Genomic DNA, 15,868 nt, shown 5'->3' with positions numbered 1-15,868 from the left:
TCAACGACTGCGTGGAAACGGGCAATTTTTATATCTCGGATATCAGTCTTTGAATAAATTATACATTCCTTCAGTTTATTCAGTCTGTGTGAAATAGTGTGGGAAATATAATCATTGTAAATTAAAATGGAGAAATAACGGAGTATCTGCGAGTGAAAGGAGATTTATACGCGGTGGACGGCGTGTAGAAATCGCGAAGGATCGACAAGAGGAAAGGTATTGAAAACTATTCATCCTGCGCCGGGCTCGCCGGACATGAAATTCAAATCAATGCATTTATAGAGACCACGCGGACCCGTCCGCGGCCGACATTGCTTACGTGGGGACGACGACGTCGGGCAAAGGAGCGACGGGGGAGGAGGAGAAGGCGAAAAGGGGGGGATCAATGGGTGGGATAGGGTGGAATAATCGCGCCGTTTATAAGCCGCCGGTGCGTCGGTCGGTGTTCCGGCTATGCATTAAGATGACGGATAACAGCCGCAGCTATGCCGGAAGGCTTGAATCGTCACGATGCGGTGATAACGACGCCTCTCCGGGCTCGTTGCGCCCGGTTTACATGTGATACGCGGCGCAGACATTAACCCTTTTACTTCCCACGTGACGCAATAGTCGCACGTGCCGTCGAGCCTCTCGTCGGTCGCATGACGGGTTCTGAGTTTCAAATGCATCTTGCCATCTGTCGCATACGCACAAATATTTGATCGTATTTCACAACCGATATGCGGCCGATAATGTTAATATTTAACGCGTGCTAACCGAATGCGTAACGCGCAGCATTGTACATCGATCAATTTTCGTAATAGAGAAGTGAAGGTCAATTTAACTGGGGCGCTTAAATTATTTATTTTGTCTACTTGATCTATATATTTAATTTTTCGAAGCTTAATTTATTTTAATCTTATTTACATAAAAAATTAGAAAAAGAAACTAATCTTAATTAAAATAAAATAAAATTCAATATAATAATCCTTAATTGCTTGACATCCAATTGACTATTATTTTTTTGCTTATAATACATTCAAAAGTTTTTTTCTCAGATTGAATTGGAAATGTGTGACATAACTGCGACACATCTGATTTAGCAACAATGTAATAGATGTTCCGTGAAACGAGCAGAACTAAGTTATAGCCCGAGGATATAATGGCGGGTTGACCGGGTGATTGAACATGGACTTCTCAAGATTATAGTTCCGACCGAGAGCTATCAACTTTGCTTGAATTTTAATTGCAAAGTTTCGGTCTACGTGTAGTCGGTTCTTCGAGCAAGCGCGGCTCGTTAACTAATGATTAGACTCGCGAAGTCGCATCGTCGATTATTGTTTGCTTATCATCCGCTGTTCATTGTGGATAGATCATCTGTAATTTAGCTCCGATCGTGAACTGGAGCGTGTAAAACCGCTCGAAAATCTAACAGTTCCGCGTCGCACTGTAGATTAATTTTACTTAAATAATTCGAGCAATTAATTAATTACGCCGTCTGGTATGACTAAGTGTGTCAGCGTGTAACTTGGTTCATTAATAACAGCGATGCGTTAATTATCGGTGAGTTTAATGACGCGCGGTATCTTACGCCGTCCAGAATCGACACGCAGATCAAAATATGCATAGCGCGTCTGAATAATCTTATTGCTCGTTCAGCATTTTATTCCTTAACGACGGATAATGGTTCCTCATTACGATAATGTTCGCCAATCGATATCGGTATCTCCAACGTGATTCGATTCGCCGATAAGTCGGCGGTCTAATTGGCACTTAGGAATGGAATCGTTGTATTTCTTCATCGTACTTTCGCCGACTCATTTTACCGACGATTTATATTCCGACGACGGTGAAGCGAATTTACACGTCGTTGAGAGGAGTTGCATCTGGCAGTCGCGGATCAATCTGAATTCGCAAACACCGTCGTCTCCACGTTCCGCTTCGTCTGCCCTGCAGGCCGCCCCGACTCATCGGCTTTCGGGCCATAGGGCTGGATTAATCATGGTCCTCTGTAAGCACTGATGCATCCGCTAATCCGGGACTCTCTCACTCGATTCAACCATTTCTCTGGAACGATCTACCGTGCCATTATATAATGGTGACTGGATTCGCCGGATTAAATCCACAAACTATTAACTCTGTAACTGCTCGAATGTACCGGTATACTTGCCTGCGACCAGATCCTATTTGTTTGAGCCGTCCAATCTCCATCAAAATCAATGAAAAATAATAGCGAACATTTTTTATTTTAAATATACATTTTTATTGTTAATATTGCGTATATTATTCTCTATCGTGTCATGCTTGCAAATATTGTTATCGTCCGTTTATTTTTTATTGTTTTTTAATAATCCGGTAATAATATCGGAATTCAACGTTTGATGCAAAAATTGTATCAATTTATATTACGTGCTAGCTACGTTGCTTGAATGAATAGCTTACAATGTTAAAAGTTTTATAAGACGAACCCCTTCGGACCCCTGGTTGTTTTCCAACCATGACAAGGCACAAGTCCGTAACTCTTGGCAACCTTGTAAACGTATAATCGATCGCGCTAATTGGAAAGCGAACGCATTTAAAGCAGGGAGAGATACAATTTTTCACCGCGTCTCGACAATAGCGTTATTGATGTCACAGTCCGCCGTGAGTTTCGCGGAACTATTCGGCGAATTTTGCAGCGAGGGCATAAAAAGAGTGGTTCTGACCTCGTTTTACTTAAGACACTTAAGGTAAAATAAGCGTGCGAGTGCGCGAGCATAAATTGTCCATTACAAAAGTTTGGCGGAAAGGAAGATGGTACTGTTACTATTTATGGTCATTTCGTTCGCGGAGTCGAGAAATTTTGCGATTGCCGCTTGCTCCAATATTAGTCCGATATTCATGAAGTAAATATGCATTTAGATGGAGAATTAACGTAGCAGTTAGCTTTGCCTTTAGTCTACGGCATGTCGTATAATGAGTATAAAAGGGCACAAAGGAATGATGTCGTTGGAATTCAGGGCGTCCTTTGAGGGTTTACAAGATTCGCGTTTGTTAGATATATATTTTACGATAGTAATTTGAGTGACAATGATAGAGGAGGTTTGCAGGATTATATTTCCGTATTTGACAGGCTGAGCATTACAATTTAACGGGGCTAAACAAAGAAAGTATAAATCCTTCCATCGCGACGCTTGTGAAATCGATATGCATTTGGGACGCGGATTACTAAAACAATCAAGATGACCATCCTGCTGCGGAACCGTGTCTGATCAGAACATCGCGGCATAAAGTTAGTTAATTGATTAATTAAAAAATGAAGCAGACAGAAATAGTGGAAATGAGACTGGCGCGGTATTAATATTTGACACAAACGTAACGAAATTAGTCGATAATTTCCGTTCATCTACTTATAATTTTGCGATCCTTTACGATCGTGTCACGTCAGGAGTTAATATTGTAGAGCGAATACAATCGTCCGTAATGTGATATGTACACGTATCATGTTTGCGCTAGATTAATCAATCAGTAGAGTTAACTAAATTTGAATATTGTCAAATGAATGTGATTTAATGTAAATTATCGGGCATGCGAAATTACGGCGATATTCATCACTCACGAATATACACATTTACGGATAGATTAGTATATTGCACTTTTATCAAAGCAAATATTTTCATATTCATTATATTTCTGTATTAATTATGCACTTTCAGCGTACGTAAACGCGTCTAATCTCTGGCGGCTAATGGCACGTTGCTACGGGCGGCCACGATTTGCTGCATAATTGCTACAGAGATTTGGAACACGGGAAATCCTGTGTTGTTTGCCGTTCCTGTTTGTTGTTGCGCGGTCTTCTTTCGGATACCCGCGGGACAAATATCTATTTAGATCGTGCATTAGCGGAGCGATTAGGGTTTAATTCTCGACCCTTTGCACAATATCCGGAAACGATACCCAAAACTTGATTAGACGCGACGTTTTATCTCGCGAAAAAAATATTCACCCGCGGCGGTGCGTTACTCCATTTAAATAATTACGAATAATAATCACGCCCGTGACGTTTGCATCCATTACATTTGCGCCGTCAAGTGCTGCGAGATAAAAATGCAAAGATGTATCGTAACTGCAATATTAATTAAAGTTCGCAAAGGTACCGCGTTTCTACCGGCCGAGATAAGCTTCCGAGTAACCTAAGTTAAAAATATGCGCCGCCCGCAAGCTTCATGGGGACGAAAGAGAAAGAGAGAGCTAGACAGAGAGAGAGAGAGAGAGAGAGAGAGAGAGAGAGAGAGAAAGAGGGAGAATCCCATTGCCTGCGCCACGCATGCATTTAGATCGCGCATTAGCGGCGCAATTAAGTTTGATCTTTATCCCTATGCGCATAACCGGAACGAAAAGACATAAAAGGAGTTTTGATACGGTAGCACATCGAACGGGTAGAGAGGGGCGGAAGAGATTATCGGAATCGCACACGTATGACATTTTCTCGTGACATTTTGAGGGGAGTCCCGCGGGATCGTGTCTAATGCAGCAACACCCGTCGACTACTTTGAAGACCTTAATTACCTTAATATCCCTGTCATTACGGGCTACTGCATCTTGCGTGCTAACCTCTTGTGCCAATTGCGCACCAGACACATTTCGTCGGCCGTCGACTCGTTCTTTCAGCCACTCGGAACTACCGGCTTCCATGTGCATTATCATTTGCGCTTCTTCTGGGTCTTCGTGCGGGCTTAGGCGCACGAGATATGCATTTTTAAAGTAATGCAACACTAATTTCGAAAATTCGGTTAAACGCGACGCAGTACGTCAGTCCGCGCGTTCATAAAATTTTAATGTCACTCGATAAAATAAAATCGACATTCGGAGATGAGAATGTAATGTCACTTGATGATGAAAGATGAAAAAATGTCACGTGCGTCTTGTTTATTCATTGCCTGAAATATTTACGTATCGCGCGCTAATTCGGTGTGTTTATTCGATCCTAACAAAGTTACCGTCAAGATCGAAACAACTTCGCATCACGTCGTCTAGGAGGGTGGTCGTATCCGGTGTGGAGACTTTATCCGGTAAAAGTGAGCCGGAGGGTTATGGGAGAGCACTCCGGCGACGGTCGCGATGACTCGACGGTGGTTAGCGTTTCACTAACTTTATTTTAGCGGAGCCGGAACGAAGCGGAACGTCTGCTAACGGCGATGAAATCCCGATCCTCTCGAAGTGCCTCGTCGTGGAATGCATTTCCGTCGTTCGAACCGATTATTCCCGCTTGCGGTAAGAAAAAAGAAAAAAAAAAACTATAACGTCGGATCGTCCTTATAACGGCAAATGGAAAGTGGCATATTGGAATTCAATTCCGCGCGAAATTATATCAAGCCGGATCGCCGCAGCGCTTGTTTGCACGCGGACTTAGTTAATATTCCGCCTGAGTAAGAAGCTTCGAATTCCGGAATTACCTCGGCTTTATTTCGTTTGACTCACGCTGTGGTTTCGTACATGTATTCGTATTTCGCGTGGTTCGCGTGAAGACACGAATTTATGACGGGTCGTTGCCAGAAGATTACGCGGCTCGAAGCCCTTTATTTGGCCTTTATGTATGATCCTTTAGCTTTTATTTAGTTCGCTTTTACTCGTGCCATCGCGAAATGGAAAAATCCTCGAAACCTACTTCATTACTATTTCTGTTTTATATTAAAACATAACTGTACACAAGTACTGCAAAATTTTAAAATTTTTACCGCTTTTAGAGCGTAAAAAACTAATTGAAAAAAAAAAAATTTTTTTTAAAAACATGAAAAAGATTTGAAAGTTCAGTATTCTATTTTATAATAGTGGGTGCTCAATGTAGTAACGTTTTTGGGTAAATAAATTAATTTATTAAGCATTCACGATAGTTATCTTACACGAATTTCAATTATAAATACGCACTAATGAGAAACTCGCTCGTGATTTGTATGCGGTTTGATGGTTTATGAAATCGTTGCTAATCAAAGGTGTCGACTGGCATTGATTTAAGGCACTCGCGACATGGGGTTTTCTGACACGGGTCTGAATGCCACGGGTGTAGAAATATACGATCCAAGATGGACTTCTCGTGTAAAGTCGTAAAACTCTCGTATACGCGCCTTTCCGAACTGTCACCTCCACCGCCGTCGTCGTCGACCATTCGCGACGCGCGTATACACGCTCTTGGAAAATTAATCTTACCAGTCTAGTCTAATCTCGGTTTTCGCAACGAATCTAATCTTCGACCGTAAGATCGCGGTATTGCTCGCACGAACGAAGTTTGTCGAAATTTCCACTCGCATCCCTGTCCGAGCCGACCTGTCAAAAAGTTCGAGAGCCGCCGTGGAACGGCGAGTCGCGTAGAGAGGAAGCAACTCCGGCCGGAAATTGAGAAGTAGAAATTGAGCCAAATGTATCCTGGAATACGTCGGAAAAGTCGGGAAAGCTGTCGCGTGAAACAAGTTATAGATGCGCCAGTATACGGCCTGTGTGAACATTTAGAAGGTTTTCTCCGAGATTGTGGTTACATTGCAAGCCCTAACGAGAGATAATAATTAGAAGCGAAATAAACGACAAAGAGAATATATATATCATCAACACATTACAAGCTTTAAAAATTCAATGCACTAATTATAAAAAATTCGAACTTCAAAGCAAGCGCTTTCGCTCAGTGGAATTTTGCAATTTTATGCTACGTTGATGTGGAGATAAAGAAATGATAATATTACGGTACGAGAATTATTCATTTTTAAAAATTGTGTCTCAAATATTGTAGAAATAAAAATTAAAAAGTCGAATATCACAAATTAATTATTTAGAAATAGGGAATTACTTTATTTGCTTCGATTTTTTTTTTGAAACAGTAATTGAAACTGAATTGTTTAAGAAATTTGTATTGCATAAAACTATTAAATTTCTCGATTTCTCGATGAAAGGATTACAAAAGATGCCATATCCGAAAGCTTGTAGCGCAGACAGTGCGCTTTGTCGCCGATCTGGAAGAGTCGTGAATTTCGTGCGGAAAAAGCGTGGAGTGTAACACATAGTCGCCGACGCGGGCCGGGTTCTCCGAGTCTCCGTAAATTACAGAAACTCGCGCGATGGGCGCAGCCGTAAATACTTGGTTATCATAGTTGGCGGAAGCACGACGGGGCATTATACCTGCATTCACGTTCATCGTGGTCAGAGATGGCGGCACCGCGTTGGACGGAGCGCTCAACGTTTCCATTCATCGGTGTGGATATCAAATGCAATAGTTCATGGCGGTGCTTCCGACTAGGTGGTCGACCAGTTCTCGACCTCTACCTCTCCTAATCCAACCACCCAGCGTTTCACACTGGTCCCTGGCAGATTTACAGGCGCCTGGCTTGATATCTGCATCCGAGAGTCCGACCGTGCTAGACGCACGTGTTCCGGATCTTCTCCCTCTCTCTCTCTCTCTCTCTTCCTCTCGCTACTTTCCGTCACACCGGTGACTTTGCAGTAGCGTCATCTGAGATAATTAACCGAGTAATCGACGCAGTCGTATGTGGGATTAAAGGTCGAGAGTTGAGAGGCAACTCGCTAATGAAGCGTCCTTTGGTTCGAAGTGTCTTCCGGTGTAATATGTCAGTTGATGCGAATTTCATGTACTTATTTTTCTGCTTCCGACGACGCGTGGATACATTTTGACGTATCGGACTTTCGCTCAAGGTGAAAAGCGAAATTGAATTATTAAAGCAGGCCTGTTGAAATTCATTTAGTTGAGAGGCCTCTTACTTCCATTTTCAATCGCTCACGCCGCCGTAACTCGTTCCAGCGCGATAACAACTAACGGAGCGTAGCGCGCGGATATAACGAACACGTTTTTACGTGGTGATCTATGGACGAAGCCCCTAGCGTCTGTCTTCTTTTGTTTCTTCTCTATCTTACCTAGTAAAAAGAAGAGAAGCGTTTTACTCGCGAATAAATGTTTAATACAGACCTGTCAAAAAACTTTGACACTAAAGGGATATACAACATACGATATTTAGGAGGAAGAAAGAAATTCCTGCTTTTTCTTTTGCACTTTCCGAGTGATAAAATATCACTCTTCTTTCAACTGACATTTCACCATCGGCCGTGTATCAGTCGCATAGAGCGATAAATAAAATAGCGTACTCTAGCGCTCTATAGAGAGTTAATATTTGAGTTACCGCGGCGGGAAATATCTGCAGCGTAACATTTATTACGCCTTCTTGAAAGAGCGAATCAAAGTGCTGCGTTCGCACAAATTACCCGGCCGAGCGATAAGCAAATTCACGATTCGCAAGCGAGTCGAATTTCATTATGCGCTGAATCGGACCGTTAAGAAGAATCCGATTCCACGCTCGAAAGAGCAACAGCGGCGGGAGCTATTCACACGATGCATTCGCCGGATCGTGTATTTGTAACTTCTTGCCCGCCTTTTGCGGGCGCGCGTTTGGCCGAGCAGTCGGCGCGTATTCGCGCGTCTCACATGCGGTGCACACGTTCGCGCGTTCGCAGCACACGCTGCATCTCCCCCAAGGCATCCTCAAAGGCACACAGGGGTAATGGAATTGCTATCTCAGTGCGCAAACATTTATTCTCGCGGATATCCGTTCACGTTATAATTTCTAGGATGACATGCGCATGATGTTTAATGTCCCGCGGGCAGACTCGCGCGTTTCGTCGGCCGGGGCGTATGATTTACTTTAAAGAACGCCGGAAGCACCCTCTCTTCCCTCTTTTTCCCCCGTTTGCCAGCTCGCGCCACAAAGAAGACCTGCCGATCGCGTAATCGAATGTTACGCTTGGCGGAATCGCGCACGGCGTGGTAAACGGTGGCGCGGCGGAGAAATGTTAAGAATGTTTCGTAGATTTATTTTCATGTCAATAGTGCCTGTCTCGCGAATTTTTGCGTGGATATTGCGATGTAATATAAAGAGCATGCAGCACAAAGAACGGGGTTTTTTCCTTAATTAATTCGCCGATTGTTTCATACACATATATATATTACATGTACAAATACGATCAATAGCAGCAATACTCGGGGCGCTTAATAAAAATCTGACGACAATAAACGGAGCGTTTTATCGATGATGTATACCACGAATAAACTTGTCGTGCTTCTCGAGAGTTCAGGCCGCTCGCTATACGTTGCCATAACTTCGTGACTTATACGTAATTTCCTTAACGCCATAATTCATCGCGGTTTATTTCGTTACCGCGGCCTGATACACGCCCGCTAAATTACTATAAATTACTTGATCGGCTGCCGGGCGCGAACAGTATGCAACAAACCAGGGGCAATTATCTGCGAAATCTCGTTTATACGAGACGCGGCGCGAATAACTCGTGAATAAAAGAACATTAAACTGTTGGAATAATATAATAACGGAATGGCCGTCCGGATGATCCCGCGGCGTTTTATTTCTCCGACGGAGCGACCGCACTGTGAAAAATTATAATTGATATGGACGGACCGGACGAACCGAGGGGGAATAATCCGAAGGCGAACGCTGGGAAAAGGTAGACGGCGGGAAAAGAACGGTGTTCCGTTGAACTGGAATACAAAAGTCGGCTGGAGACTTATGAATTAAAGCGAGGATGTCGGTTTCGGCTGCGCGCTTCACGGGAAAAGGAGGCAGTTCTTCTTTCTTTTAACGAGAATGCGAATATTTATTGTTAACTATATCGTATGAAATATATACCACTCTCTGTATTATATAGTCGCTATATATAAATATATATAAATATATAATAGTCGCTATATATAGATTTTAATTCACTTTAAAGTAATGAAGATTACATATAAAAAATTCTGCGATAAGTTTAAATGGAGATATAACTTTATTTATAATAAATCAGAAATCAAATACAGGCGAATTTTCCTTCTCTCTTTTGATTTCTCTTTTCGCGCTGTCTTTTATGTATATTATTTAATAATACCTCCGAATAGGTTCTTCCTCTATTTAACATAAAACTCGAAGACTTTTTAAGTCAACTGGAAATTCGCTATTGACGATTCAAATATTAATATAAGTTATAATATTCATTAATATATATATATGTGTGTGTGCTATTTGAATATTGCCCTAATGCATATTTATTTAATATTCATTTGATGCTTCGTAGGTGGCATGGTTGCGCGTTGACACGCAGACTATCCTGACGATAGCGAGCCATGTGATCACGAAGAATCACAGGATCGCGGTTTCCCACAGCGACCACCGCACATGGTTCCTTCACATACGCGAGGTGCGAGAGTCCGATCGAGGCTGGTATATGTGCCAGATAAACACGGACCCCATGAAAAGCCAGATCGGTTATCTTGAAGTGGTCGGTGAGTAAAACTACATCTCGTTTCGCTCGTTAATGGACCGGCTGTAATTATTCTGATTATCTCTATCGTCCTTCCCGCTTCATAGATATTCTCCCGTGAAATATCGATCGTTATTACCTCGCCTCGTTATACCCCATTAGACTAGATGAAAACTAATTTGTCACTCCCTCGAATTTATATTATTATATTCTCATTCATTTATTAATATTGTCGCGTAATTGTGTTAGCGGGCGAGTAAAACGGGCGTTATTGAAATAATGGACTTGAAATAAAGCCGCTTCCATTTCCGTTCGATATCAGTTTCTCGCCGGTCCGTTGCCGTTATATTCGCTCCGTGTATATCTGTGACTAGGGTATTCAATTAGTACTGCAAGAAGCTAATAGCGAAGTGAGCGGCGGTCCGTCGAGTGAATACGCGCCGCCGTTCGATGCGAGCATCGAAAAGGCGCGGGAGCACTAGAATCACAAATCCGCCAAACCAATGCGAACTTTCGGCCGATGCGAATTAGTCCGCGAAGGTCCTTGCTTGGTACAACTTACAAAGTGGCTCTTGCCGCAGTTCGAAGACTACGCGAGTACTCCCAAACTGCAAAGCTGCAGCCGTGTATCGCTGCTCGAATGCACTCGCAAGTAGATTATATAGAATGCTAATAGGACCGCTTTCATCGGTTCCATCGTTAAAGCGACTTCGTTTCGGGTTTCGCACGACTCTTCCCCGCTCGTGCTGTATCATAATCTCCCCTCTCCCTCGCTCCCTCGCTCATCCACTCTTCCCTTCCTTTTTCCTTGAGAGAAGTTTCCCCAAGCCGGCGCTTTCGTTATGCTCTCTTACATTAATGATGAAATTCGCCATTTGCCAGAGAGATCGTTCGCTATTTATACTAAAGGCCACGTTAAGGTTTTGAATGCACCAGGTTTAATCCTTGCGCGCATCATGCGCGAGTAAGTGGCAATTTCCATAGATAATGTTACTCGTAATTGTACGGAAATAGGATGATGCGTCGGAGATATGCGATTGCGGTTGTGTACGTGCGCGATCGTGGAGGATGCATGCGAGTCGGAGCCTGGCTATGCACATTAAATAACGCAGCTTCCGCTGGTGTAATATTGAACGAGATATATTTTTTACAAGTGAGTTGACTTAATTTCTCGCACATTTTACAATCGCTCTCAATTTATTTGCATATAAAACATTATGAACGAAACATTACAACGTTATGTGAATACTTATTCTTATTACTTTTGCAGTGAATAAATCCGCTTTATTCGCAGATACGTGTGTAATTATCCATTTTATTGTTAAAAAAGTTATTGTTTATTATTTTTGAAATAGAAGAAAGCGAAATGTTACTTTTATATTCCATAATACAAAGAGAGAAATAAATTTGTATTATACAATATTATACAGCATACCTCGTCATAGTTACTGAAATGAGATAAGATGTATCCGTGCTCTTTTCTCAAAATTCTTTTATCAGTGATGCGGGCGATTCAAAACTCGTTATTTTTCGAATGCTTCAGTTCTCCGCATGCTTCAGTTTTCCGCATGCTTCAAAGTCGGCGGATTCACTTTCCGAGCTCTCCATACGAGTTCTTATGTCCTTCTTAATGGTCATTCGATATTCATCTACAAAGTCAACCTATTCATATGACAATCAAATGCTGCGATAATATAAATCGGCGTAGCGCACGATAGCTGAGTCGACAAAATAATTGAAAAGGCCGTCATGAAATTTTCGTCGTATCGTAACGTCTCGTCATACTTATGCACCGAGGCAAAAGCACACGTTTTCACATGCCTTCTTGAAGAAAGCACTTCAGGATCGGACTCTCGGTCGCGATGTAGGGTTCGTTGCGCCCGCTGCGTTTGTTGTATACTTTACGGTCTCCCGGCCCGGTCTTCCGCCGTTCGTACCGAAATCAAATTGGCATTCTCGAGATACGGCCAGACTCTCGCATCCCATCTGCAGCAATCTAATCCCGCGATCCAGGTCCGCTCTCCAGCCAGCGCGGCGGCAACGGCGGCAACGGCGGCGGCGGCGGCGGTGGCGGCGGCGGCGGCGGTAGCAACGACGGCGGCGCACCAGTTCTCGCGCGCGTCGACCTGACCTGACCCTCTTTCCCAGGTTCAAACCGTCGGTTCGAGCCGTATAGCCGACCGGCTACTCTTACGGAACTTCGTCTCCCTCGTGAGATCATTTTGCATCCCCTCACGACTCGCCCGGTTTCCCGGTAGTAATAGCACTAGTCTCCGGCAAATGTACCGCCACCGCGCTTTCTATTTTAACTGTAACCCGCGCAACTCGTGGGAGTGCTACGTCGTCGCGGTCGTCGCTTAAGAAATCTTCTCGCCCTCGCAGGTAGGCCGCCGGAGGCGGCGCAGTTGGCGAGAGGGTAGATCGGTGGGGGCGGTAAGCTGAATCTCCTTCGGGAACTCGCCTTTATGCGAACGGGAGCGCTTCTGGTTGTAAATAGCACTGTGTTCAACGGGACATACACAGAACGAATGGTCTTCGGAAAATGTATCAAGTTTTCTTGCAAGAGAGATTGTGCTTTTTAGCAATCATTCTTTTATCTTAGAACAGTGACATTTTTTTATAATACTTAAATATTTCAAATACTCGCTCTCAATATTTTTATTCTTGGGTATTTTGGATATTTTAGTCATAAGTTGGAAATTTTATAGGTTATAGTAAAAATTATTGAGTGCATTTGGACCAGAAAGTCGATATTGAATATTGAATTATTTTACTTACATATACTTGTATTACATTTCATTTTAGGTACTTTTTATGTATTTTACTATCATTATACCGGATATCAGAATTTATAGAACTGTATATTCATTAATCATATTTAGGTCAGTTTTAAGAGAAAACCTCAAATACACTTGAGAAATCTTCTCGCGTGCGGGAAAGAGAGTGGCTGGCAGTGTATCACGAGTACACAAAAGGAAATTTGATTTTCAGTGCGAGTGTAATTAGAAGGTTTAATTTCTAGACTATAAATTTTATCTCTCGTTCGGATTGAAAAGTATATTTTGCATCTCTAAATTCGTTGCAATATAAATGTAAATAACTGATCAAAAAATAAATAATGCGCACAGTTACATAATTTGCATATTTCAACGCAAATAACGTTACGGTTTATTGATACATTTTTAAGTTGCGAAAAATAATACGGTTAGGCAAGCTTTTCATTCCGTTGTTCTTCATTTGTAACAATGCAATAACTTTACAATGCTCGCAAAGCGCAGTAGAATCACATTACTTGGTAACCGATCCAAATATGAGTTGGTTAACTGTTGAATGGTCTTAACCATGCATAATTGAACTCTCGGCTTTCACGTACATCGATAATGCGAGTCATCAGAGAATGTTTTCGGATCTCAATTATCGGATTCTGGCAAAGTTCCCAGATAATGTACATGTACGACCGTGTACACACATACATGCGCCGACGCGCGGCATTGTGCACGCGGGTTTATCCGGAAATTCGCGAGTAAATCTAATCTCTATCTGTAATGTCGTGGACGAGATCTTTCAAGATATCGAATTTACGTCATGTCGTTTTCCGTTGCAGACATTATTATTGTTTTATGGATATTGATGGCGGCGGTAGACAGTCCCCGCCCAATTTAAAATATCGAATATTGCTCGAGCAGATGTACTGAAAAATGATGATTTAAGCGGAAAAATTATTATGCATTTGTCTCGCGAGCGAAACATTCCGACGACGGTAGACAATACAAAAGTGAACGACAAAGGCGGTCTTGCGAAAAACTGCATCATGTTGATGGTTACGAATGAAGCAATTTCTGCCATCCATTGCCGTAAAAATTGCGCTCAACATGCAGTCAGGACGAGTGGAGAAACTCAGAAAAAGGGGAAGCGTGCTGAGTGGTAGGAACGAGGAGAGAAAGAGGAAAGAGGAGCACGGGTTCATGTAGAAGGAGAAAAAATGAAGAACGAGTGTCGTGCGCTCGCGAGGGGGGCACACGACTTTTCATTTCCGAGAAGGCTGTAAAGATTGCTCGCGTGCAGTCCCCCCCCCCCCCCCCCCCCATACACGTCCCGGCAAACTCGCGGCCGTATTACCGCCATAATAATAAGGTTAATGCCTTGCAAATTAAGCGGACGCGAAAGACCTTTCGCGTGGTTTTATGCTCATTTTAGTGCCGATGCCTGATCTTTGTCGACGAGCCGCAATTATCGCGATAATACGCCGAAACAATCTCGCAGGAGTTCAATGAAGTTTGTCAAGTTTCTGTGTTCCTTAATACGTGCGATAATACAAGCAACTGTAATAGGCTATCGACACATCGATAGATTGAGAACTTAAAAATATTTCCAATAAATATGAAAATTGTGCACTTTGATTACATTGATTAATAATTTGCGGATTATTTATGCGAATTTGTGTCTAAAATGTATTTTCTCACAGACTAGAGAATTCTTTAAATTCCACAGCTAATTACAAGACCTTAGGGAGAATGCTAATTAGATGGCTAGAGAAGGACGGTAGCGATAGATCGAGAATTAAACGAAGGAGGTAGATCGTAGGATTCTTATTCGTCGAGAGTATACCTTGATCTCTGTTAACGGCATCCTATTATAAGATCCGATAAGAAGACGATGCACTCTTGTTTTAATGAAATTTCGAATTTCCGTGTAATTCACGGAATAATGCAGAGACGGCTTTGCCTTCTTTCCGCCTTAATGCAGTTTCCAAGTTCAGATAATTAGCTCGTCGATATAAGACGTTCGTTTGTCGGGCATCCCAATAGAGCGGAAATTTAACAAAACATTTATCGAAAGAGAAAGAGAGTTGCACAGTACATATTATCAAACCTATTAGAATTTCCCGCCAAACAAAGCGCGAGTTGCGACCAAGTAGTCGATGGGGGAATCGATTGTTCGGTTCGAATGTAATCGCGTCACGAGCATCTGACGACAGTGCTCGTAAATCACCAACGCGCTTTGTCCCGGTGGGACCGACAGAGATCCTCATTCGTTTTTGTGCATAAGTGAAGAGGGGAAACTGTGTTTCTTTCATGAGCTGATCGATTCTCTATTCTGTCCAATTAGGCGTGAGATCATGCTTGCTCATTGCTCGAAATAAGCTTTATTCGTCCCTCTAAGCGGAATGACAGGATGTCACATGGCTATCGGCCGGCATCCGGTACAGTCATTGTCAGGACGTCCACGTCACGTTGATGCTGGCCGCCGATACATAGACATAATACATGATATCTTGAGGGATCTTGACAGACTGTGAGAAACTACGGTTAACTGTGTCAGTTTTGATTTAATTGAGGTGACTAACTATCTTCTATAATGTGCAAGTTCGCCATATGCACTAATGGAGCATCAAGTGTCGTATCGCCGGCTCTCATCGCGCGCGCCACTACTTCCGATCGATTACGTATGAATTAATTTATCTCGTTTAACGCCGCTGTTCTTGATGAAACGCCCGTGTTTTACGCGGATGAATAATTGTTTAGCCTCCATGAATTCGTTATATGCTTTCTACTATTTTTCTCCGCGCACACGTAAGGTATTAATTAATTTAGCATGATGT

General features: G+C 42.7%; 1 protein-coding gene across 2 annotated transcripts in view; it reads left to right on the top strand.

Annotated features, from left to right (window-relative positions):
• The window catches only part of LOC105668775 (neurotrimin-like), a 144,902-nt gene that overhangs the window by 93,745 nt on the left and 35,289 nt on the right, over nucleotides 1-15,868 (top strand). For both annotated transcript variants that reach the window (XM_067352629.1, XM_012361341.2), the window contains exon 3: nucleotides 10,081-10,288. In XM_067352629.1, coding sequence (XP_067208730.1) covers nucleotides 10,081-10,288 — 208 coding nt within the window. The remainder of the gene's footprint in view (nucleotides 1-10,080; nucleotides 10,289-15,868) is intronic.

The sequence above is a fragment of the Linepithema humile genome, chromosome 3 (assembly GCF_040581485.1).
Source record: "Linepithema humile isolate Giens D197 chromosome 3, Lhum_UNIL_v1.0, whole genome shotgun sequence".
Classification (NCBI taxonomy): Eukaryota; Metazoa; Arthropoda; class Insecta; order Hymenoptera; family Formicidae; genus Linepithema; species Linepithema humile.
The sequence above is the reverse complement of the archived record's forward strand: the minus strand, read 5'-3'. Positions and strand labels throughout refer to the sequence as shown.